The sequence below is a fragment of the Colias croceus genome, chromosome 21 (assembly GCF_905220415.1).
Source record: "Colias croceus chromosome 21, ilColCroc2.1".
Taxonomy (NCBI): Eukaryota; Metazoa; Arthropoda; class Insecta; order Lepidoptera; family Pieridae; genus Colias; species Colias croceus.
In genome coordinates, this window is record NC_059557.1 from 2,401,587 (window position 1) to 2,426,792 (window position 25,206).

General features: G+C 31.9%; 1 protein-coding gene across 1 annotated transcript in view; it reads right to left on the minus strand.

Moving 5' to 3' along the window:
- Nucleotides 1-1,747: 1,747 nt before the first annotated feature.
- Nucleotides 1,748-25,206, minus strand: part of LOC123701261 (transient receptor potential protein) — a 40,402-nt gene continuing 16,943 nt past the window's right edge. The window contains exons 2-21 of the mRNA XM_045648679.1: nucleotides 24,810-24,973; nucleotides 22,798-22,942; nucleotides 19,633-19,728; nucleotides 16,017-16,159; nucleotides 15,332-15,533; nucleotides 14,037-14,210; nucleotides 13,476-13,574; nucleotides 13,219-13,354; nucleotides 12,753-12,905; nucleotides 11,812-11,957; nucleotides 10,761-11,001; nucleotides 9,434-9,560; nucleotides 8,478-8,673; nucleotides 7,867-8,031; nucleotides 7,331-7,553; nucleotides 6,547-6,709; nucleotides 3,985-4,145; nucleotides 3,147-3,314; nucleotides 2,615-2,719; nucleotides 1,748-2,426 (exon numbers count right to left, since the gene is read on the minus strand). Of these exons, the coding sequence (XP_045504635.1) occupies nucleotides 1,960-2,426; nucleotides 2,615-2,719; nucleotides 3,147-3,314; nucleotides 3,985-4,145; nucleotides 6,547-6,709; nucleotides 7,331-7,553; nucleotides 7,867-8,031; nucleotides 8,478-8,673; nucleotides 9,434-9,560; nucleotides 10,761-11,001; nucleotides 11,812-11,957; nucleotides 12,753-12,905; nucleotides 13,219-13,354; nucleotides 13,476-13,574; nucleotides 14,037-14,210; nucleotides 15,332-15,533; nucleotides 16,017-16,159; nucleotides 19,633-19,728; nucleotides 22,798-22,942; nucleotides 24,810-24,967 (3,468 nt within the window). The 5' untranslated portion in view covers nucleotides 24,968-24,973 and the 3' untranslated portion in view covers nucleotides 1,748-1,959. The remainder of the gene's footprint in view (nucleotides 2,427-2,614; nucleotides 2,720-3,146; nucleotides 3,315-3,984; nucleotides 4,146-6,546; nucleotides 6,710-7,330; nucleotides 7,554-7,866; nucleotides 8,032-8,477; nucleotides 8,674-9,433; nucleotides 9,561-10,760; nucleotides 11,002-11,811; nucleotides 11,958-12,752; nucleotides 12,906-13,218; nucleotides 13,355-13,475; nucleotides 13,575-14,036; nucleotides 14,211-15,331; nucleotides 15,534-16,016; nucleotides 16,160-19,632; nucleotides 19,729-22,797; nucleotides 22,943-24,809; nucleotides 24,974-25,206) is intronic.

A 25,206-nucleotide genomic window follows, 5' to 3' on the forward strand; every position in this document is an offset into this window, starting at 1 on the left:
GGGTCTATATTCTGATGTAAGGAAGCTTGTTCAATAAATGATTTTTATTTTTTTTTATTTTATTATTTCTTAATAAATTTAATTTTAAATTTAAGAATACATAGCTTTTGTTAAAATAATTAGATGATATTGTTTCAATTTCCTATGTTGTATAAATAATTAATTATAAAACAGGTGTATGTAATTAATTTTATTTAAATATAGTTGATTGCAGTGTATTTTTAATCTCTCAATATAATATGCGTGATATAATAAGCGATACCTACTGTAATATCTATTTAATAAACACTTTTCCATAGTTTTGTGGTTTTATTTTTATCCTCAATCATATTTCGACTTTAATGTTCAACTAAACTTTAGTTACTAAAGCATAGTGTAGTCTGTAGAGAAGTGCGACTGGCAGATGAATCTCTTCAATTGGTAGATTTTTAAAGACAATCAGACATTTAGATGTGTTACAAAATGAAACATTTATTGTTAGTATCTACCTGGATCGACCCTTTGGTTTACGGCAATGCATTATGCATTGTACCAAGGTGTGAAAAAAATATTATCCTGCCAGATCAATACATTTTTTTCTTCGTCTACACCATGAATCGAACCCTCTCGAACACTCGAACACTCACGCGAATCAAGTTACCTTTCACACATTTTTATATTTTTATAATTTTTACGAATTAAATTATTAATAACACACGATTTAATTATTAATAATTTCTTAGTTATAATATTTATGCATTTTATAATGTAGTATTTTATTGAAGTAATTACATGATGAGCTTTATAAATCCTAATTAATTACTGCCTCCTTGGTACAAGGTTTTTTGTGGGTTCCATTCCCGTCAAAAACAAAAAAGAAACTACATCTATGTACAAAAAATCGATCAGTAAAACAGGAGGTTTTGTAAATCTGTGTGCATGTGCCCCATACCCCACAAGGGGACACTTAATTCATAGTACGGACTGCACTTTTTACTAACACTAGATGTCAATTATAGAAATATTTAGGATCTACATAATCGGCATAGTACCTAGTCAGGTCTGTAATTGCAGTTTAGTCATGAGCAGTATATTGACATAATACAATGGGTGTAACATTAACGATCGATTAATCGGTTACTATGAAATACGAGGCCTAAAATGAGTAAAATGTCTTTCATATCCATTCATTTACTTTAGTTGCTTTTTTTAAATGGTTCACCGTTAATATGTATGTTCAAAGTACGGTGGTTCACTGGTGATTTTAAGTATGATGTGTTGGATTATAATAATCAGTATATTTATTTATACTTTATTGTACATATATACCAGACAGAGAATAACAAGATACAATAATTAAAGAAAAGAAGTATAGTGTAGGAAAGGTGGTAGGTAAATAACTAGACAGTTTAATAAAATCAGCAAACATAAACAAGCTCTTTATTACTAATAAATAACATTAATTCATAATCAACAAAAATATAAACTAGTTGTATAATCACTGAAAATATGGCAATTATTCTATTTATACGAAATTAAGTTAGATCTATTATTTTTATCACTAGAACAAATGCATTCAATAATGTTTGGTGAAGTAACATATAGCTTCGTGCAATCTTAGAATTTATCTTTCGTTTTTACTGTTTTTGCTATTAAGGGTGCTAGCTAAACTATTCATATAACAATCCTTGAGTATAATAAAAGAAATCAGATTAAATGCAAAGTGTAAATAGCAGGCCTCGTGAATACCAAGTGACAAGTGAAATAACATAATAAAATTATCGCTTTAGACCATACAACGTTTAATAAATAGAACCAGTCACTAGAACGAGTATCAATCAAACTACAAACAAACAGTATATCATTGGGACATTCGTATTGACTAAAACAAATGTACTGAATTGAAAAAACGGCTTATTATAATTATTGCTATAACATTTATATCTCACTAATACGTCTATTCTAAAACAGTCACTTCACTTATAGCCAGCCGGAAACGATTTTTCCCGTGACTTTAGATTTTCCTTTATCTGTAACCATTTGTGGGCCGGGAGGGGGGGCCAGGGAGGAAGAAGGACTAGGTTTGGGTTTGGGAGGTTTGGGTTTAGGTTCTTTTGGCTCTTTGGGTTTTTCAGTTTCCTTTGGATCTGTCGTGGTCGTACTATCAGGTTTTGTTGCACTGTGATCTGCTTCTAAAGTGGCGGCTGATAGAATTTGTTCGGGTTTCTCTGATTTGGAATGTGCACTTGGTGTTGGTGTGATCGGTTTTTGCAGGTTTGAGTCCTCTTCTTTAGTTATGTAAAGGTTTTTGGTCGGTGACTCTGGTTCCTCTATCTGGATGATGTGCTCTTTTTGTTCGGGTTTGGCTTCTGCGGGTGCGGGTTTCGGTTCTTCTGGTTTTGGTTGTGGTGGGGATGGTTTCGGTTGGGACGGTCCTGATCCTGAACCTGGATATAAAATAAATATTATTATTTTTTATTCAAAGTTTGAAGTTTTCATGCAATCGATTGATTGTTGTTACTTTATTATTATATATTTGAAATTAATGGGAATTACAAAACGAAAATGATTATATTTGCACAATATTTTATATAAGCGATAGATTTAAGTCATATTTAGTAAAAAAAATTGTTACCACTGCCTTTATCTTCAATGTGAGCTTGGACTTTGATTTCGTTTTGTTTCAAACTTGGTTCATCTGATCCTTCTCGAGCTGGTGATTTAGGTTTAACTGGTGGGGCTGAAATAAATTAAAATACATAAGTAAAAATTTGGATCTACACGATTAATATATTTATATTTTAAGCGAGGTTACACATTAGAAAAACATAATTATAATACTTTATTGTATTTGATTTTACGCGAGTATACATTTACGGTGTTACTAATAAAATGTTACCCATTCGCTATACAATGGATTAGTTATTGCAATAACCTGTCTTGTTTTTATGATTGACGTTTCATGTGAGCAAGATCAGGACACATCTATGGTAGAAAATGGTAGAAATTTATCCATTGTTTAACTTTTTATTAGCAAGGCCGTTAGAAATTGACGGATAGACTTTAACGTACTTTCAGGATAAATAAATCGCGTTTCAAATGCGTTAAGATCTTTTAAATACATACATAACATTATTATTGTAATATTGCTTTGCCGTTGTACTCACTTTTAGGTTTAACTTTACCAGACGCAGTTTCATCTTCAATAGTGAAATCTTTCTCTGAAGTTCCAGATTTCTCTCTTTCACTAAAATCGGACTTTATCTTGCTTCTCATGAATTTGGCATACGCAACTCTTGTTGTTGGAGTTACTTCTGATAGTTTCGGATTGAATTCTGCGAAGAAAAAATTAATTGTGATGTTTTTGCTTTCAACGTCAACAAAACGCAAAAATATAGAAAAAATATGATACAAATTGGATTATTGGAAAGAATTGCAGTAAAAATTTCAAGTTAACAGTTGTATGCATCATTATGAATTGATTATTGGACTTCATACTTTATTAAGCTATTGCATAGCTTCTATCGCAGGCCTTGAGCGCGCTTTATTCTGTAGCCGTAACGTTAGACACGTTACGGCTACTTCTTATATTTTTGTTCGTTTTTGTATGAACAATATAGTTCATTCATACTTTTTTAAGGCCTGTCTCTGTATAATATTCATCTCATTCTAGTGATTAAAAAATTACACTTAAAATTGCTTTGAAATTATTGTTGTTAGTATAAATAACTATTTGTTATTTTGCAATACGATATTTTATCGTCACATTGTAAATTATTGTTAACTAGCTTACCGCCCGCGGCTTCGCCCTCTTTTTCTAAAAACTGATAAATTATATACTGAAACCTTCCTCTTGAAACGAACTATCTAAAAAAACCGCATCAAAATCCGTTGCGTAGTTTTAAAGAAATGCATACAAAGGGACATAGGGACAGAAAAGGCGACTTTGTTTTATTCGTGTTTTATATTATGTAATGATAATTATGATTATCTATTTATACTCACCCAACAATTTCTGTGGATCTATAGTCCTCTCTTTAACGTTATCAAGTATATGCGCTCTGAGGGATTGTCTGCTGCGTTTGGTTTCAGCCTCATTGGTGCTGCCGATCGGATCGCGGCGAATAGTGTTGGTTCGAACCGCGGCGTTCCAGTCGCGTTTTTTGCTTGAAATTATAATAAAAATAAAGTTTTTTAATACTCAATTATTGAACTTAAGGGAAATCATAATTTTAGTTAGGGTAAACGCAGCTATCAACGACCCATTGAAAATCTGAAGGTATTACCGACCTATAAAAGTAATTCGAAATTTAAACGTTTCCAGAACTATTCTAGCTATAGGTAGGCAAAGTTATACACGAATGTATTACTTGAGCATCGTATACTTTTACGATAGTGTGAGTAACTGTGCAAAAAAGAGTTAAAATACGTAAGTTGCTGCGGGGTAGCGTGGACGCAGGACGTTTCGTACTGTTCCGTTGTTCCTTCGGGTAAGTACTGTGATTTATCTTTTTAAGACATTTACAAACAAATGACATCTATACTTTATTTTATATTACTAAATGTCAATGCATTTAAGTGTCAACTTTTCATTTCTCACAACATTTTATTAATAGAAAGTAATTTGAAACGATAAAACTTTAAATTAAAATGGGACGGTGTTAGCTTCACCAGTTTAAGTCGTGGCAGGTATCAACGACCCATAAGTCGGCAATGGCAGCAACGTAACTTTTTGTTTTAATTTTCTTTTATGTTATTGTATCACACTAACACAAGTGGTTTTATAGACCAGTTTAAATCTAAGCTATGAGTCTTCATAAAAATCTATTAGCGACCTAAACTTTTTTGTCTAGTTTTTACCTTTTAGCGTTGTCAATTTATACAAAGTTATGATATTTTTCGAGGATCGATATCGAATAGTTGCAGTAGTAAATCATTGTTTTTTTGTTCAAACAATATGCATTTGTTCATATTTTGTGTGACATTAATCAATTATAATCTATTTTATAGTCTGATGGTCAAATGAATTAAAATAACCATTTTTTTTATGGGTCGGTAATACAATTTAGGTTTATACTTACATACTTTATTACCGACCCATGTGGGTCGGCAATAGCAACTATAGGAAGCTATTACCGATCGAATATAGATTGTTTAGTTTCTCATCTACAAATTCAAATTCAAATTGCTTTATTTGCAGAATGTAGAATAAAGATGTTTGTAGATAAAGATAATATTGATCCTTAAACATTCTGCTCGTAGTTGAGCGTGCAAATATATTTTTATTACTTTTATGAAATAATAGGTGCCTATTAAAAATTATATTTTTTTAGGTTAAATTAACATAAAACATATAATTATATTTTTTTCCAGAAATATGGAGCCACGAAAGCGGCGAAAAGTATACAGTAAGACACAACTCGCTGAAGCAATCAATCAAATAGCATAAGGAAATATCCTAGAGTTTGAAATCCTTAATTTAATATATGTACACTAGCGGTTCGCCCCGGCTTCGCCCGTGGTACCTACATGTTTACGTTTTTTTTTCATAAAAACTATCCTATCTCTCAAGTTGGATCGAATTGTACATGGTGTGCGAATTTTATTATGATCGGTTAACTGGTTTAGGAGTCCATTGAGGACAAACATTGTGACACGAGATTTATATACATATATTAAGATATATTATATTAATAGTATTATGTTGATTAATTTAAAAGTTTATAATTATTTTAGTTCATTACTAAGAAATACTCATTTGTTTTATTAAAAATAACTATACTAAAAAAAATACGAATATATTTGCATTTTTATTTCATTTTATTAAGATCGGTAATCATCATCATCACTAGCTTCTATACATTCCATTGCTGGAAAAGGCCTCCTCTCACATACGATCGGGAATAGCTGCATAAAAATCGTTAATAGCTTCACAGCCGTTTTTATGGGTCGGTAATAGCAACAATCGACTAAGTCACATTGTAAATTATTTTTTACAAGATAATCCTTTATTAGAATGTATTTTCTTCAATAAAAACATTTTTTAGACATAGCACTAGCATATAAAATGAAACTATAAATCTTTAGAAGAACCAGTATACTTAAAAAATATGGTTGATTTTGAAATTGCCTTAGAGGGGTCGTTAATACCTGCGTTTACCTTAAACGGGGCTATTAAGTATTTAATAAAATCTCCGGACTTCAATAGTTTGTTAATTTAGATTTTAGAGCATATCTTTCTAAGTTAAATTTGTCCTATACAATATAATTTGACAAGACTGATAAGTTATTTGAATCAAAATTAAGCAAAAAATATTTTTTTATGGGCATTAAGTCGATCAGTTTCTGAATTACGAATTGATTTGATTAAGGTTTGGGATAGCTTATGTTAGATATGAGAAAATATTTAACGAGAATTTAAATATGATTTGAGACATCTTTTAACTTAATATTTTGAAATGTTATTAAATACTTAATTCAAAAACCAGCCGTTTACCACCATACCACAGTTGACAGATATGTATTACTGATCTAATTTTTACCCAATGAAGGAAAAAGGTGACTTACTTTTCAGGGCTTCCTTTCCTAACAATAGCTTTAGCGATTTGACTGAACACATCCTTTGGTTTAGCCTCTCTCGATATAACATCATTTATTATACCCTCAACGATACCGATCTGGAAGTCCTTTAGAATCCTCCTTTCCATTACTTTACCTTTCTTGCCAGATACTAGAAAAATTATTAAATTTAGTACATTAAGGTTTTATTATAGAGAGGACACCACGAACAAAATCTGTGCAACAAGCGCGGCGAAGCGGGCCGGCTAGTGAGTCATACACTTTGTAGATATTCTGCCTCTTATCAAGTAAATTAAAACCAATCAATGTAACAAATAAATATTCTTTATCTTATAAAAAAATAAATAAAATTATCAATTAAAACCAATCAATGTAAAAAAAAAATGGTTTGAGACGATTGACTCTAACTCATGTTACAAATAGTTTAGTAGCGATGCCCTCTCTAGTACGTAGTACATTACACATTAGTATTATTATTTCATGAATGTTTAATAAAAATGAATTACATGGCAGCTGCAGATCTTGATGAAATTACTATGCTTTTTAAAATGCTATCATTAACTTGGCCTGGCTTGTCTAGAGAAAAAAATAGCCTATGATAAGTAAAAATAATTTTGAAAATCGATTTAGTACTTTTTGAGTTTATACGTTACATACAAAACTGTTTCCTCTTTATTAGTGCAGATGAAATTTCCAAAAAGTGTTCAATTTTTCATGTGCAGTATTATTATAAACAAAAACACGAACAAAAAAATATGATCATCAAACATACTAGTAGTTTCATTCATATTGATCCTGGGTGTCTTCATGCCATTATTAGCCAATATATCAATTAATTCGAATCGCAAAGTGGATATATCCTGTCTGATCTCCATAACGTCATCCTCAGTGACACCCACTTCGTCTCGGGCCCGCTGTTCTGCAGTAACGTAGCGACGGACTAACACACGCATCACTGCTTCGTGCTGGAGACGCGCTTTTTCGCGCGATTTGTTCTGGAATGGTTTTTTTAAGCTTTGTACAAATCATTGTATGAAACCCAATTATATAGATAAAACTATAACAATTATTTATAATTATTCGTCAGTTATATCTACGTGGTAGTGTTAACTGTTGAAATAATAGTATATTAAAAAGCAATAAGAAATAAATATAATTGAATCATGAAGTATATGACAATAGTGTTATTAAATAAAAGCTACTAGGAATTCATCACTATTCAGACTGAAATCAAACCCAAAGAAGACAAAACACAATTTTAACAATAACAACTAAGAAACTTTCAAAAACAAAACCGAAGATACTAACAATAATCGAACCCCGGTCCCGATCGCTGCAAATGCGGTTGATCCACCCAGAAACATGTTTGGGAGTGGGGATAATATTGAATGGTGGTGGGACAGTATCACCATCTTCGAAGTACGACATCCAAAGGTTACTGCGGGCGAACTTCCACTCGATGTCTGATCTTTCCTGAAGGGAATATAAAACGTAATAAAAGTAAAGGAAAAGGTTGGGGTGTGTACTTGATAATAATTAGTATAATTCATTAAGCATTTAATAAGTAATGGTAAAAACGGAAAGGTAAGAACAATATCTTTAAAGTAGAATGTTTGTAGAAATATCAAAAAGTAAATGAAGTGGTAAATGAAGAGGTAAATGAAGTGCTATATTGTAAAATAGATTTTAAAATTAAAAGCTATCTATCTTAAATTTTAATTTGCAAAAAAAGACAAATCCGATAAAAATATGCAAGTAAAAATTCAACCAACATGAAAATGCAAAATAACCATAACTTATTATGTTATTTTTTTATGATGAATAAAAACTATTGCTGTCTGCAATATTTTGTCTGACTTAATTAATAGACGACTTGACTGAAAATAACACAAATTAAACAAAATACAACAACAACTTACCGAAATAATCTGATAAGAATTCGACATCATAGCGATCAACATATTCAACAGGACGATAATATTGATAACGGAGTACGATCCAAATGTAAGCAGTGCCCAGAAACGAGTGAAGCTCTTGATGCCGGTTAATTCGAAACAGGTCAAGTCCACGAGACCGAAGGACGCCCAGAATAGAGATTGGGATGTTTCGAATAAGCTATAAAGGAAATTATAATCGAATATTTTGAAATAAATAGAAAAAAAATATGTGCGTGTACTAGTGTACACACGTAAGAAGTGAAACTTCTTTATGACCTTATTTTTCCAAAAATAATTTACTATATGCAACTTTACAGAAATACGTCGAATCATGCGTAGGTAGGGATAAGAAAAAGATGGCGTGTAACGGAAAAATGTCACGCGTAACGAAAAAATGTTACACTAAATTTTTTTCCAACCCCGATAAAAAAGTTTCACTTCAATAATTAGATACTGATAAGATAGTGTAAATAAAAATAATGTAAACTACATAAATGAACATATCAAAACTGATGAGAATAGTTTTAAAACTGATAAGAATGTCGTAAGTGTAAATAAAAGATTACTGTAATAACTGATAATGTAAACTAGCAGTCCATCATGGCTTTGTTAGTTGTAGAGAAATGTTCATATCAACGGTGAATTTTTGAAATCGGTCCAGTAGTTCCTGACATTCAACAACAACCACCAATTTTAAAATTAAATTATTAGTAAAGATAACATGGAGATTTGAAGATAATAGATAAAAGAAGTGTTTTGATTTATATTAATTTTTGTATAAGTCTGTGACTACAGGCCAAAGCAGAGCTAACAATAACTTGAATAATTTTGCAAAATCGAAACGAGGCTTGAGACATTATTTGTAAAATTATTCATCTGAATAATCTCCTCCTAACTCCTATCTAGGAGTGTACTAAATATGTATAATCTAATCTTACTTCGCATAACGTCTCCATATCGTACACGCTCGCTCCTGGTTGTCGAAATCCGGTAAATCCCCGTTTGGAAGATGGTAACATTTATTCTTTTCCAATTCCGCATAGTACCACATTAGTTGATTCAGACCTACGAACAGGTATTACGTTTGCAATGTAGAAACGTTTTTTAGTTATTTTTATGCAAGTTTTAAATGCATCTTAAAAGTCTCTCTCGTTGTAATAGTAGAGTAAAAGATGTAATCGATAGAAGATAAAAGATGTAATTTAGTATATCTAATAGTATATAAGTATCAAGATGTTTTTATAATTTTAACATCTATTGTTAAGAAATCAGCTAGGTTTTTTTAGAATACCTACATATTTTAAATACATATTACAATATATTGCATAGGTGACATATTATAGAGTAAAATAAAATACCTAAGAATAGCAATAGAGTTGCAGCTAAGTATATATTAATTCTTTAAATATTCCTCAATACGTATTCTCCTTTTAAAAGTTGTTTAATTCACGTTATACAGGTGAACTATATCTTACGACTGATTTTCGTAGTAAAATGTCTCCTACACACTAAAAGACACATTAATCAATTCGTTGTAAGCGATATAAACAATTTATGGACCATTGTATGAGCATAAATTGTTTGTTATACCTAGCCATTATTTAACGTTTGCGAGATTAATGTACTGTTACACGTATAGACTAAGGATTGAATTAAAATGAATCTTAAATGTGTGCAATGCATAGTAACAAATATTTCGTTAATGCATTTGTATAACTCACAAATTGTTTTTTAATATTTGCCTAACTGACTTATCTAAGTTCTAGTTCATTGAGACTTTCTTAGTAAGTTGGTAATATTAAACACTTAGAATTAAACAATAGTGTTTTGAACTAAAGCTAAGCCGAACTGACTTTCGTCTTTACGTGACAGCCGTTTCGAATATAATATTATAGAGCAAGCATAGAGTACGTTATATTCACTTTTAAGATACAATCTATTTAGAAATTAATAAAAGCAATAGAACAAGGTTACCTATTAGAATCAAACGTTTGTTTAAAAAACAAGTAAATCAACGGTTATTATTACACTTATGCAGCAAAATACATACCACATCCAAACGCGAACATCACCAACATATACACGAAGAAGAACTTCATGATATCCAGGATCATCCTGCCCAGGGACACTTGTAGCGGCCCCAGATGGGGGTTAATGGAGAAGATGTGCACCAGTTTTAGGAACGAGATGATATTCCAAGGGTCCTTGCCGCTTTTGTGCTAGCGCTAGAGGTGTAGTGTGTTGGTATTGTGACAAAATACTTACCACATCCAAACGCGAACAGCACCAACATATACACGAAGAAGAACTTCATGATATCCAGGATCATCCTCCCTAGGGACACTTGTAGTGGCCCCAGATGGGGGTTAATGGAGAAGATGTGCACCAGTTTTAGGAACGAGAAGATCATGCCAGCGGCAAACGCGCCTTCGGATAGAAGCATTGGGTCGAACGAGTCCCAGCGCTCGCGGGGGTACCAAGGGTCCTTGCCGCTTTTGTAGTCGCGCTATGTTATAAAATAAATAAATATTTTATAAATTTTATTATTGTCTATATAAGTATTTATTTAAAAAATTGTGAAAATTGTCCTGAAATATTTAAATAATAAATAAATATTTTAGGACAATTTTTGACACACGGCACGATCTGATCCCATACTAAGCTTTCGCTTGTGTTTTGGAAACCAGATGGCTAATAGACGTACATATATAATTTAAAATAAATAGTTATATAGATAATTTACACCCAGACATAGAGCAAACATCTATTGTTCATCACATAAATATTTGCCCCGGGTGGAAATGAAACCCACGGTCTCTGGCTTGGAAGGCAGGGCTACTAACTACCAACCAAGCCAACCGGTCAATCAAATGTGTCTTGATGTTGGTTTCCAGGACGAAAACTACCGTCAAGCTATTCGTAATTTTTTTTAATTTGATATTATTCAATATATGGCATTGCTTTATAAATATATTTTTTAAACAATTGAAAATAAAATAATTCGATCACGAGGCAGGATTCGAATCCGCGTCTTACGTGGCCCGCGGAATTTAAAAAAATATATTCTATAAAAATGTATAACAATTTTTTGTGTAATAGTGACGTCATGCTCTCGATGTTGATATGAATACTTTGACGATAGTTTTAGACACAAAATAAAATACATTAATTCAAGTTTCATAAATCTAAGCAATAATATTAGAATGAGTTATTGAGTGCAAGCAAAGTGCAAGTATTAAATTGAAATAAAAATAGGATAAAATAAAACAATTGTTACAATCTTTATTTAAAAATATATATATCAACACAACCTTACCTGTACAATGTACCACGAGGAAAACCGTAGGCAGATCCAAGCTATGTAAAACATGTTAGTGATGAAATCCACCATGTTCCAAAGGTCGCTGATGTATTCCATCAGACCTCCAGACCACAGTGACCGGATCTCACCCCATATTAAACCTAGGAGATTTTAATGTGATTATGTACTAATAGGCATACTATAGCCTATATGTTAGATATTAATATAATACATATATGTAATTTTATTTTATGTGCAAAATGCATGTTCGATAATGCATGCCGTTCATGGGTTCAAATTAACAATGACACAAGTAGTTTTTTTATCATATTTTACCACTAGCACTGCATCTTTTTTTATTATATTCCTTGAAGTACGAGGATGGTTCTTATGTAGAGAAAACGTGAATATGTACCACGGGCGAAGCCGGGGTGGACCGCTAGTGATTAATTAAAAATCGTATATGACTGAAAAGTAATGTTATTAACTCAATATACGCTCAAAGAAACGAAATGTGAAAAGCACAGCGAATAAGTATTTAATTTTTGTGTGGGAAATATTGCTCTGTGAATAAAATTGGTTTTGTAAATTTGTTTAATAGGTAAATGACTATGAAACTATGAAAATGAAATAATTTGAAAATGCAATATTAACAATTAAGAATGAAAACAACCAAAATGACCTCATACATAATATTTTTAATTTTTAATTGAGTATTTTAATATATAATTGAGCAGCATAGATAAACGAATGCACGGTTAACGGGACAGTTTTTAGCACTTTATATATTCATATTCAGTTTAAAACTGATATAAACTAAACCTTTTATGTCATTAAAAATACTATAAACGCGAATATAAATATTGACGAAACTAATTTAAAATTAGTGTAAACACGTATAATTTATACATCCACAATAAAATATAAATTATGCATGCCAATAAATTCAAATTTACTTGCTATGTAGACGATGACGCAAAATTCTATAAGTCCAGGCAGCGATCCCCGTTCATGCGCTTTCCAGTATTCCACTAACTCTTGCAACCAGGATATTCCAGAATATTCCAAAACAACGAATTCCGCTCTTTGTGACGCCAGTGATAGTAATGCTGTAAATAAACACAAGTTGTATTTTAACTGTATCTGTATTTGCGAATTGGCGCGCGAAAGTTTGCTCCTACGAAGGCGGTTTGAATAATTTGGAATAAGTTTTGGATTCTTTTTAATTTTTATTTTTTTGTTGAGTGCCAGTTCATTTCAATAATTGCATATTTTTTAGACTGGCAATAATAGATAGATATAAAGATTAAAAAAAATTAAATTGAAGTTATTGAATTTAATTTTTTTTTCGTTCAATTTGCTACCAACTTTTTAACACATTTTGCTTATTGTGGTTTGCCAGATAATTACAAATATACTTACATAAGAATAACATGTATGAGGAGCTGTGACAGATGAATTTGACGAAGGGTTTTTTCATAAATCTACCATATTCAGAATCGGGGGCCATCATGTAAATCGAACAATATATGGGGAACATAGCACCGAGTTTTGCAACCTAAAATAAAAATAAGATAGTATATTATTGAAAAATTGTGGTCTAGTTGTATCTAGTATTAAAATTGTGTCTTAAAAAAGTTTTCATATAAAATCGTTTATATTTTTCAAAGGAATTTTACCTGAACACATTGACCGACGATGTTTTTCCGTTTGAAACCAGGGAGACCTTCATACCAGATAGCGCCGAGTAATTGTTGTACGTTAGGATGTGCCACAAACTATAACAAATCAAGATTTATATAATCAAGTTTATAATATTGTGAATCAAAAAAGAGCCGTAATTAATAAGGAATGAAACATTTTTATTGCTTTTGAAATAAAAGTGAATATGGAGGTTATAAATTCAAACTTAGGTTATTTATGGAAGTTTAATAGGTCATATATTATTTCAGAATTATTTTTATTGTAGATAAATGCAAGTTTTAAATCAATTCTATTTCTCACAAGTTTTACATTGCATCAGGAAATTTAATCAATAAAAAAAAAAATTAAAAAAAAACACGCTTAAATTTATGAAATGATTGTAATTTTACCGATCCTTGATAAGTGAACTAAGTATGAATTCAAACTGTCCGTTTAAAGTGGGTCCAAATCGGGTCTGCGTCAGTTACATACAATTTATAAGATTCTTAACTAATTTTTGTCATCTTTTTTTAATCTCACCATTTTTTTGGACTTACCATTTTCTGCTTATACTTAATCGCCAGTTTCAACCGTCCCAAGGTCTGCCGCTCGCCCGGCTCCCAGCAGTCCACCTCCCACGGATTGTAGTTCAGCATGATCTCCAGCTCATGGGATGTTCTCGTGTGGTCCAAGAGGGATGTTGCGAACTCTTGTACTTGTTGTCTTAGAGCCTGGGTATAGACGTATGAAATGTATAATTTAGGATGTTTTGTTCGTTCTCAATCTATAATTTAAGTAAATCATTGTTTTACTACACGAGAATGAAGGAATTTGGAAGAACAAAAAGTTCAATTTATAGGTATAAAGAAAAACTTCGTTATACATTAGCATTATGATTGCAACGGATTTTGTATAGGTAGATAAAACACATAGGTACATTTTATGATAATTACCTTTTTATATACTTTTGAATAAATTCGATTGATACTACTCGTGTGTTACATTTTAACAGGAAAAACATTTGAGAGCGAACATTTTCAGATACAGGAAGAATTCCAATTCCACTTTTTACCACAACAAAAACCTTCACTGGTGAAAATGAAACTAGCTTTACATATATCTTAGTGTTATAAAAACTCAATTTGGTTGGAAAATGTATTTCCGTTATATTTTGTTTATTCTCACATTCATACTTCTTATATAAAGATGATGTTTGACCTACATTTAAAACAAAAACACCTATTTCAAAGAAATTCTGTTTATATGAAGTGTGAATACGTAATTCGATCCCTGAAACCTTAAAAACGTCGCACTTACTCACAATATCTATCAATAACATAACATAGTATAAAGTACAGCAGTCAACCATGAAAACAATTCGATTATATTTATTTATGTACTAATAAAAATAAGCTATGAACTAACCTACAAACCTTTAACCTATTTTACTACAATATGGTGATAGTGTACACTATTTGCGTAAAAAATATTCCGAATCTGGTCTGTGGTTTTTGGGTTCAGTCTATTAAAGGTAAAAATGTAAATATTTCTAGATATACTTGATACAGATATTACATATGAGATGATGACCTATTTCATAGTAGGTAGATTTTGTATAAAATTTTAAAAATATTTAAATTTCCGAGTTTGAAGAAATTTGCCTTGCGAATTGCTTTACTATACTATATTATGTACCTAACATGAAAATTCAATAACACGTAAAGTCTTTTTAAATAAATAAATGTTATTTGGTGGTCTATCTGGGGGCACGGCAGTGCCATCTTTTTCTCGAAGCAATTCGCAACAACCCTCTATCTAGTATCTAGTATATAATATTTAGGTTTATTTATACCTTGTACTCCACGCGGAACTCCGTCTCCATCCGGCTCAAGCTGTTCAGTTCCCATGACAACTGGAAGGCCGTGAGCACCGGGTCCGCGGAGGACAGCGCTATCAGGGAGGGCGAGCTGAGCGCCCGGTACGAGTTGATGCGGGCCTGCGAGTGCCGCAAGGAGTCCTCTTGAGATGATTTCACACACTCGTCGCAGCCGCATCTGTGTGGGCAGGCCTTTAGTTTTGCAGGAGTTAAAGATAACGGAATATTTCTTATTGTAATTGTGTCACGATTCACCAGAATTTAAAGCAAGCGTTACAATACTACTACAATATCATGTATAATAATTAATAGTCTTTTTAATACTCTAGCCCTATTTAACATCCATATTTACTTTAATAAAAAGTATCTAGTAATAATCTACAGTTTACTTATTTACGGTGTATGTGTGTTAATGACTAATTTAAATTTAAAGAAACAGACGTAACGATATAGAAAATTTAAGTTTCCTTGACTCGATTACGGTAGATACAAAATCCTAATTACAGCATAGTTTTCGTTGAACGACACGTGAACACGTTGAACAATATCATTCCTATCATTGTATACCAAGCAAATCATTTGACAACTCCATAGCTTTCTGTCCTCACAATCGCGCCTAGAAGCCCCTAACTAGGAATAATAATTGGAGTTCTGTACCTACTTGACGTCGTGAGGCACGGGCAGCGTGGCGCCCCTGTCCAGCAGCAGCTTCAGGATCTCGTAGTGGTTCCTGTGCGCAGCCAGGATCAGCGGCGTTATGTCTGACGTGAAGGTCGCTGATGAGGGGTCTACTGATTCCCAACTCTGGAGGATTTACATTCAGTTACACTTGGATAAAGTAAAATAATAGTCTAACACTTTACAAACACAAACGGCAACACGAATTGTTAATTTGTTTCAGTCATTTAACCTGTATAAACTTTTTAATGAACCCACACGAATTACACCTACTTCTGCAACCTGTATTGATAATATATACTGCGACTGCATCTGTTTAGAGAAAAATATTCTCAATACACTCACTTCGGATCACTGTGGCCAGAAAGTAGTTTTTGAATGGGATTGCTTACCTGAATTTAAAAGAACTAATGTTAGGCCTATAACTAAAAAAGGCATTAATAAATTTAGAGATAATATTAATAAAAACCTGCCCGTACTGAATGATCAATCCTGTCATAATAATCCTTGTGAAATGTTTAAAAATCTTTTTAATTTAGTTCATAGTGAATTTGAAAAAATATTTAAAGTTAAATCTTTAAATATTACCAAGGATTTACCATTTAGTAAATGGGCGACACCTAGCATACATAGGTGTAGGATTGTTCTTTATGAGTTATATGGTATGAAGCAATATAATAAAGATCCATCTTTTCTTAGTTATGTTAGAAATTACTCAAAAACTTTTAAAATTGTTTGTTTTACTGCGAAGCGTTTGTATATCAGGGATAAAATACGCGACTCGGATAATAAAGTTAAAACAGTTTGGTCTATTATTAATGGTGAAATGGGTAAAAGCAAATCAAGTAATACCATAAAACTTGTAAATAATGGCATGGTTATTGACAAAAATGCTGATGTTGCGCTTGCTTTTGAAGATTTCTTTAGTAGTGTCCCTGCTAGCATTACTAATAATTTAAATTCGTCTTCAATACTTGCAGAGACCTTTTTGAGGGACCATGTTGCGGGGTGCAGTACATTATTTGAATTGCGTCACGTAACTGCTAATGATATTGTTACAGCATTTAAGACACTTAATTTAAAAAATACTTGTGATCTTTGGGGAATGTCCGTAAATTTAGTTAATAATATAATAGAAAATATTGCAAACAATTTAGCTTTCATATTTAATAAGTGTTGTGACTATGGTACATTTCCTAATTTACTAAAGCTTAGTAAAGTTATACCTCTATTTAAAAAAGGTGATCAAGAAGACTGTAACAACTATAGACCTATCTCGATTTTACCAACATTAAGTAAAGTTTTCGAAAAGTTAATATTAAACCAATTGACTAGTCACTTTGCTTCTAATGATTTGCTGCACACCAAACAGTTTGGTTTCTCAAAGGGGCGCTCAACCACAGATGCTGGAGTTGCACTACTAACACATATATATAAGGCATGGGAAAACTCAAAAAATGCTTTGGGGATATTTTGTGACCTCTCCAAGGCATTTGACTGCGTTGAACATTGTACTTTATTGCGTAAACTTAATCACTATGGGATTAAAGGACAAGCTCAGAACCTCATAGCCTCATACCTTCATGATAGGATACAAACTGTAGTTGTTAATGGAGAACGTTCTAGCGGTGCGTCAATTAACATTGGTGTTCCACAAGGATCTATTTTAGGACCCTTCTTGTTCTTGGTATATATCAATGATCTACCTTATTATTTACAGGATAGGTGTGAAATAGTTCTGTTTGCAGATGATACCTCATTAATATTCAATGTGGATAGGCATGACCCAAATGTTGACGAAGTGAACAGTACTCTTTTACACATATCCGACTGGTTTACTGCTAATAATTTATTATTAAATGCCAAAAAAACAACTTGTGTTGAATTTTTACTACCTAACGTTAAAAAGTTGAGCAGAAATATTACCTTGAACGGGGAGGTATTACACCCTACAGAATCGACTGTATTTCTTGGGTTAACATTGGACGAGAAACTACAGTGGGGAGCCCATGTCAACACCGCTGCAGGTAAGCTCAGTTCAGCAGCATATGCAGTCCGAAAGGTAAGGCATCTCACCGATGAAGATACAGCTAGATTGGTTTATTTCAGCTACTTTCATAGTATTATGTCCTATGGAATTCTACTATGGGGCAGGGCAGCAGATATTGAAACTATATTTATCTTACAGAAAAGAGCCATTCGCTCTATATATAATTTACGTGCTCGGGACTCACTAAGAGATCTCTTTAAGAATACTGGTATACTTACTCTACCATCACAGTATATATTTAATAATATTTTGCATGTACACAAAAACGCCGACTTACACACAAGAGTAGGAGATAGACACTGTTATGGCACAAGGAACAGAAATAGAATTGAAATGCCATTTTTCCGATTAGCTAAAGTTAAAAATTCATTTATGGGTCAAGGTATACGCTTTTACAATAGAATTCCTCATAATATTAGAGAGTTTAGTAGTTCTAAATTTAAAACTTATATAAAAAATGTACTAGTTCAGAGAGCGTACTACAGTATTCAGGAATATATGGACGATAAAAACCCATGGAGGGTTGTCGCGTAAAAACCACAGGACAGTTCTTTGTATATTATGATATAATATTATGTATTTAGATATAAGTTACATATTATGTAATATCGACATGATTTTAAAAGAGCAACTATGGAGTTTCTTGCCGATTCTTCTCCATAGATCACTGCTTTCCGAATCGGTGGTAAATGTTAAAATAATTATGTAATGACGATTCGAAAGTGCTACTAAATAGTAGTCTAATTGAATAAATAAATGTTTGAGTTTGAGTTTGAGTTAACAGTTGTATATTTTATACATTTGGGCGGCCATATCACAGTTTCAGATAGCCTTTTAAAATAATACCAGACTAAAAAAAATTCGTTATTCAATGTGTGATTGTATCATTAAATAGAACTAGAAATTAAATGACAGAACATTAGGTACTATTTTTATGAATAGCTGCACAGTGCACACCCTACTCAACCGGGTTGTTTTGTTTCGTAAGAATTTAAAATTTTAATAGTTACTACTTTTAATACCTACTACAATAGGAGATAAATCGAAAAGCTGTAACTTATTATCCATAACTGTATTTCAAATAGAAACTTTAGAGTTCTAGCAATAAAATTACTGATAATAGTTTTATTCTTAATTTATGAACATTCTAGGAACTAACGTAGTTAAGTATAAAGTAAGGCAATTATTAGTCATAGGTAGGTTTTATCTATTTTTATGAATATCCTGGGTGCATTTTAAAAATATTGTTAGTATTTAAATTCTTACATTTATAAGTAAAACATATCATAACTTTATTATACGGAAAGATTTACTTAGATAGATAATATGGAAAGACTATGGAATATGGAAGTAACGTAAATATTTTCCTAGTTGTAGAATATAGAAATAACATAAAGAGGCGAAACTGTAGTCTAGTAGTTTATTTAGAAAAGTATTTCTCAATTTTTAGCAAGTCTTATAATATTCACTTTCAATTCGATACAGTTCTGAAACTCAAACCATCAAAAAGCTCCAGTTTAAGAATATTACACAAATAAAGTTTGCTTACATAGGGTTCTCCAGCAACGTGATGCTCCTCCTCCCACTGCAGCAGCATCTCCACAGCCTCCACGTATTCTTCTTTGATGGCATGAAGTAGTGCATCCTGAACAAATGATTCTGGTTAATAGTTTTATTTCTAAGGAAGAGCAAGTATAATAATAAGAGGAATAAATTCAAAAACAACACGGATGTTTTAGGTGCTTTGCCAGCTTTTTGATAGCATTAAATTTGGCTCTTCTTGAAGGCTCCAATGTCGTCATAGTTTGTTACTGCCATTTTCTTCTATTAAAACTATTTTGATAAGTTTAGTTTGAGTTAAATGTTACAAACAAGGTAACGATTTCTTTACGTAATTCAAATGTTCATAATATTATGGCAATGTGATATTTACTGTAACTAAACACAATTCCATATAAAATTAAAATCCTTCACCGTAGAGTAAAATTGCTCTTAAAAAGTTATTAATCATACTCATATACAATCAAATACACCTTAATGTAATTAATTACGTCTACATGTATGGTATTTTAATAAACAGTAATTTAAGGGACTAGACAGTCCCATGTTCACATTACAATTCCCATTATCATTGTGGCGTGACCGCAGCTACAATTACTAATTAACTAAGTGTTGATTTCTGCATTCGACTGGACCTAGTAAAGTCAGCAGCGATGGCAAATAAATTAAGATTTTTGGACATAAAAAATTGATACTTATAACTCACTCTACTACGCTTGGTACATAAAAAGAATTTACGTAATATTATGTTGATACGTAGAATAGCGAAAAATATTCATTTTTAACGAAGTGTTTTCTCAAAATGAACATTAGGTAGGTACCTACATATTATCATCAATTGTACCTACCTAATTACTAATGAAAATAATATCCTTCAAAAATATTGTTTAAGAGAATACTAACTGACAGAAAAAAAAAATATTTATGTACATATTTTAGCAGCTATAATAAAGTTTTAGTACAGAGTCATTGAACTTTGTATTATATTTAAATACAATGTTGACGTTGCCGACTCTACACGGACTCGTAAATGCAAAGCATATTGCATTTTAATTCTTTAGAGAATACAAGCATTTCCTAATATATTTAAAAGCAACATGATAAAGATATTAAATTAATTTCAAGTATGTTAAACGAACGTTTTATAGCTCTTCTGAAGCGAACTTTAATTTTTCATCGTTTAGCGAATAATGATATATATATATGTAATTGTTAGATTTGCTTTTTTTAAGATAGTAAGAAATCGAATTACGATTTGACGAGAGATTTAGGATATTTTAGCACTTGATTATTTTCTATAAGACCAATATTGATTGAACATAATAAATAATTCATACACAAATCGACTTGGATCTTTTTCATAGAATACCTTTCTATCAGTTTTTACATCCGAACTAGGTACCTATGATCATTGATCATGCACTATTTTGACATAATTTATATATATACGTCCTTAGAACACATCGGTCAAACTAATTACAATTTACATATAACTTAAAACTTCTAGACATCCAGCACATGATGCACTAACGTTTTTATTGGTGCCTGGAGCATCTAATAATTGTGTTAAGGTGTGCTGCACAGTCCTAACGTTATTTTCTCAATATTTTATGCTCACGTAAAATTCTTGAGACTAATTTTCATTTTTTCTGACGAGCTAATCGTGTTATTAGCAACGTGCTTAGCTAAGGTGCGTTTTATAATTTAATATGTGCAGGGATGTGAAATAATGATGTAACATGAGGAGGATGCAATCTAAAAATAGGTTAATAGCATTGGGGTAATTCTATTTTTGATAGGTAAAGTATATTATACGGTGAATATAACTGCATTCAAGGAAATAAAGTCCTGACATTTTATTTTTATGGTGGTTATAAATTACTATCTACTATATTATATTAAATATACATATATATACATCTAATATCAAAAAGGTACTTTCAAAAACAATATCGGACTAAAGTCCATATCATTTAGCTAGGTATAACATTATAGAACATTCCAATCAATTTGGATATAGCCGATAATCGATCTAATTTACTTTGTTTTGCATTTAATCCAGACGGCCTTGAGGTTTAACGACATTTTATACTGCTTCTCTACTGTCAATTGCTTAAAACATGTGGCTAATGTATTTTAATGTTTACATTAGATAAAGGTACCTACTGCAATTTTATGTGTTCTTCCGTATTCGATGTTAAGAGTTGATGACATAATTATGATGCTAATTACTATCTAATTTTTATTAATATTATCCAATTATAATTGTTCAGAAAGTTTTTGAACACTGCAGTTTTTATTGTATTTTTATATTTTACGAATAAAAGTTGAATAAAAGTAAATCAATCAACAAGCAATCCTATTTTAAATTGCGTTTGCGTTGCATTGCATGTTTGTGTTTAGAAGATGTTATTTTTGTTCTTAACTTAGTTCTAAATGTTAATTTGCGATCTAAAATATATTTATTTATAATTCATCCAAATTACTCAGAGCCTACAAATAACGGCAATTTTCCCTTGCAATTATCTGGCTAACCACTATACCAAGGTGTTTTATGGTATGAACTATGAACAGAGTTCTATAAAATAACAGTTTAGTCTCAGAATGGCCATATTTCAATATTTTTGAGCACACCGGGCCATACAAATCTTATTTGCGTCTATTGAGATTCGGAGTTTGAATATAAAGATGTCATTTATGAAAATATACATTCTACTGAAAACTATACACTTGTGATTTCCCTCAGGAATACGTATTGAAAGTCCTTATTTTATTGTTTCGCATTTTCATCGAAAACGTTCAGCTTGAATAGATCATTGTTTTATACCTACATTTTAACCGCAATTACAATTCTTAGAGAGGTGCTAAGTCTGTGTGGTTTTCCGATGTTTAAAAAAATATCTTTTTAATTTATCAAAAAACTCCTCCGCTAAGTTTTCTATTTTATAATCAGCAAAGGCGTAGGTAAAAAATCTTTTTCTTATTCCTACCACGCGTGATTCGACGTATTTCTGTAAAGTTGCATATAGTAAATTATTTTTTGAAAAATAAGGTCATAAAGAAGTTTCACTTCTTCCGTAGGTACACTAGTACACGCACACATTTTTTTTATTTAATAATCTAGTAACTCTAGTAATCTATTAATTTACGTTACCTTAACTTTGATGCCAGCTTCGAGAAAGAGTCGTATAAGTTCAATGTTTTCATTTTCTATAGCGGCAATAAGAGCTGACCGGTTGAGAGGGTCCACACAGTTGATGTCGAGCACGTCTGGCTTCGATGCATATTGGTCTATTAGCCTGGAACATTTTGATATTAAAGTCATGCTTATCTATGTGTGAAGATTCATGTCAAGTCACAAGTGTATCTATTCAATTGGGAGGGTAGGAAACTATGCGTATTTAAGGAGGTAGGATGTATGGTACATTAGAATTTGGAGACGAAGTTATGTCAACCTTGTTTATTACATTTAAATACAGTAGAGATTTATGTCATATTGCGCGATAAGCAGGATATTAAGCTTCTTGGCGCGAGCCATATAGAAATCAATGTCAATATTATCTATTAAATTGGAAGAGATTAAAATATACATATTATTATGTCATCATGCCCTAAAAGTAATTTAGTTATGAATAAAGTTAGTACCTATTAATTAGTATTTTTATTAACATAGAAATAACTTAGAAGAGCATCAAAATACGGTGATGAATATTAGGATATTAATTGGCTGCAAAATAGGTTTTGCAGCCAACATTAAAAAATCTTTTTATTTACGATATCTTACAGTTTTAGCTGCTTACAGCTAATAGCAGTTGTTATTTTAATTGGTTTATAAACGGTTTTTACCATCACAATTTTGCTTCAATATTACTCCCATTAAGTTTTTAAAATTATCACGAAATATCCTGTACTTTCAAAATATTTAGGTCATTCTTTTCGAAAGTACGCAAATTATAAGCAGTTTTACCAGACTGCGCAAAAAAGGCATTCATGCATTTTGTGTGTATTTACATACCTATAGTATCTAAGAGTATAATTATTTGGCAGCTTCATAGCGTATATAGATTTTATTTAAGAGGTGTCTTATGATCGGTGATAGTCAAAGATTTTAAAAAGATTAATGAAAATGGTAAGATAACAATAATCATTTATTTTGCTTTAGCAATAGTGGTTTAGTGATCGTAGAACCTACAGTTTGCGCAATTTTGTAGCGCTTTGTAAAAGAATAATTTTAATAAAATGTATATCTCTCTCTCTCTCTTGTCGGTCCCTCATGTCTGAGGATCGTGGTCAGCATCAGGGTTGCATCTGAAGCGGATGATTTGCCTCCACCGGTTTCTGTCCGTGGCGTCTCTTACGACCGTGTAAAAATTAGTGGCAGATGAGTTTTTGATTCGGTCTGTCCATCGTGTTGGTGAACGACCACGCGATCTTTTTCCCTCCGTGTTCCCAACCACTATCAGTCTCTCCAGATTTTCATCGCCTCTGCGTAAAATGTATATCAAAGTAACCTAATTCATTTAATCCAAAGTCAATCAAATCGTACACATATATCCGGATAAACTCAGCATTACCTAGTAATAACCGTGACATATAAACGAACGCGACAAGCGCACACGTGCTGACAAACGAGATTATGTTTATAGTGATTCTTTCGACGAACCCAACTTTATAATATAGTTTTATTTCAAATATTTCGTGGCTTCTGATTGAATTGAAGTTTGTTAAACAGTTCAATGCATCAGTGAGTTTGGAGGTTTTTGTTATTAATTTCTATACTTAGAAATAATATTGCAAAAGAATAGGAGGCTTCAAAACCGTGCTTTGTAGGTTGTCATAAATCTAACATATAATTCCTTAGATATATTATATATATATTCGTAACATTTGATAATCTATTTCTCTCATAACAGAAAAAAAGTCGTATTATAATATGCCTCAATTCTTTCGGGAAGCAAATTAACTACAGTGTATTTAAGTTTAATTATGTTCTTGAGATAATAGGTACTATTAGTTACAATTTTTACCACAATTACATGAATAAGAACAGGATTTATGTAGCATTGTGCTATAAACATTTCTAAAACAACAACTTCCATATATAAATCTCTAGACAATTCAAACTTCTTTCTAGAACATTCCAGAACCTTCGAGAACGTTCCTTACCGTTTAACAGTCGCGTAGTCACCTCGATCAGCGTTCAGAAGGAAGGTCTTCTCCTCCCTCGTGAGTGGGCGCTCGTACACATTCCGAAGGTCGTTCTGACTGTTCAGCAGTGCCTCCTGCGAGCTGCCGAGCAACTCTTCCTTCGAGCCGCGGTTCATTTTGTTCTGAAAGACAAGTTTCGTTAAATGTGGTAGGATAATGTTAAATTAGATGTCTAGTTGTAAGTAAGACTAGAGCAAGGCATCCATTATAGTAGGGGCATCAATATGCTAATATTTTAAGTGTGTCTGGAAATCTATCTGTCTGTTGCAAACAAAAATAAGTAATGCGGGAGAATATGTTTCAATTAAGAGCGCAATATGCTCTTATTCAATAGTTAAAGAAGTAAGACGTTTTA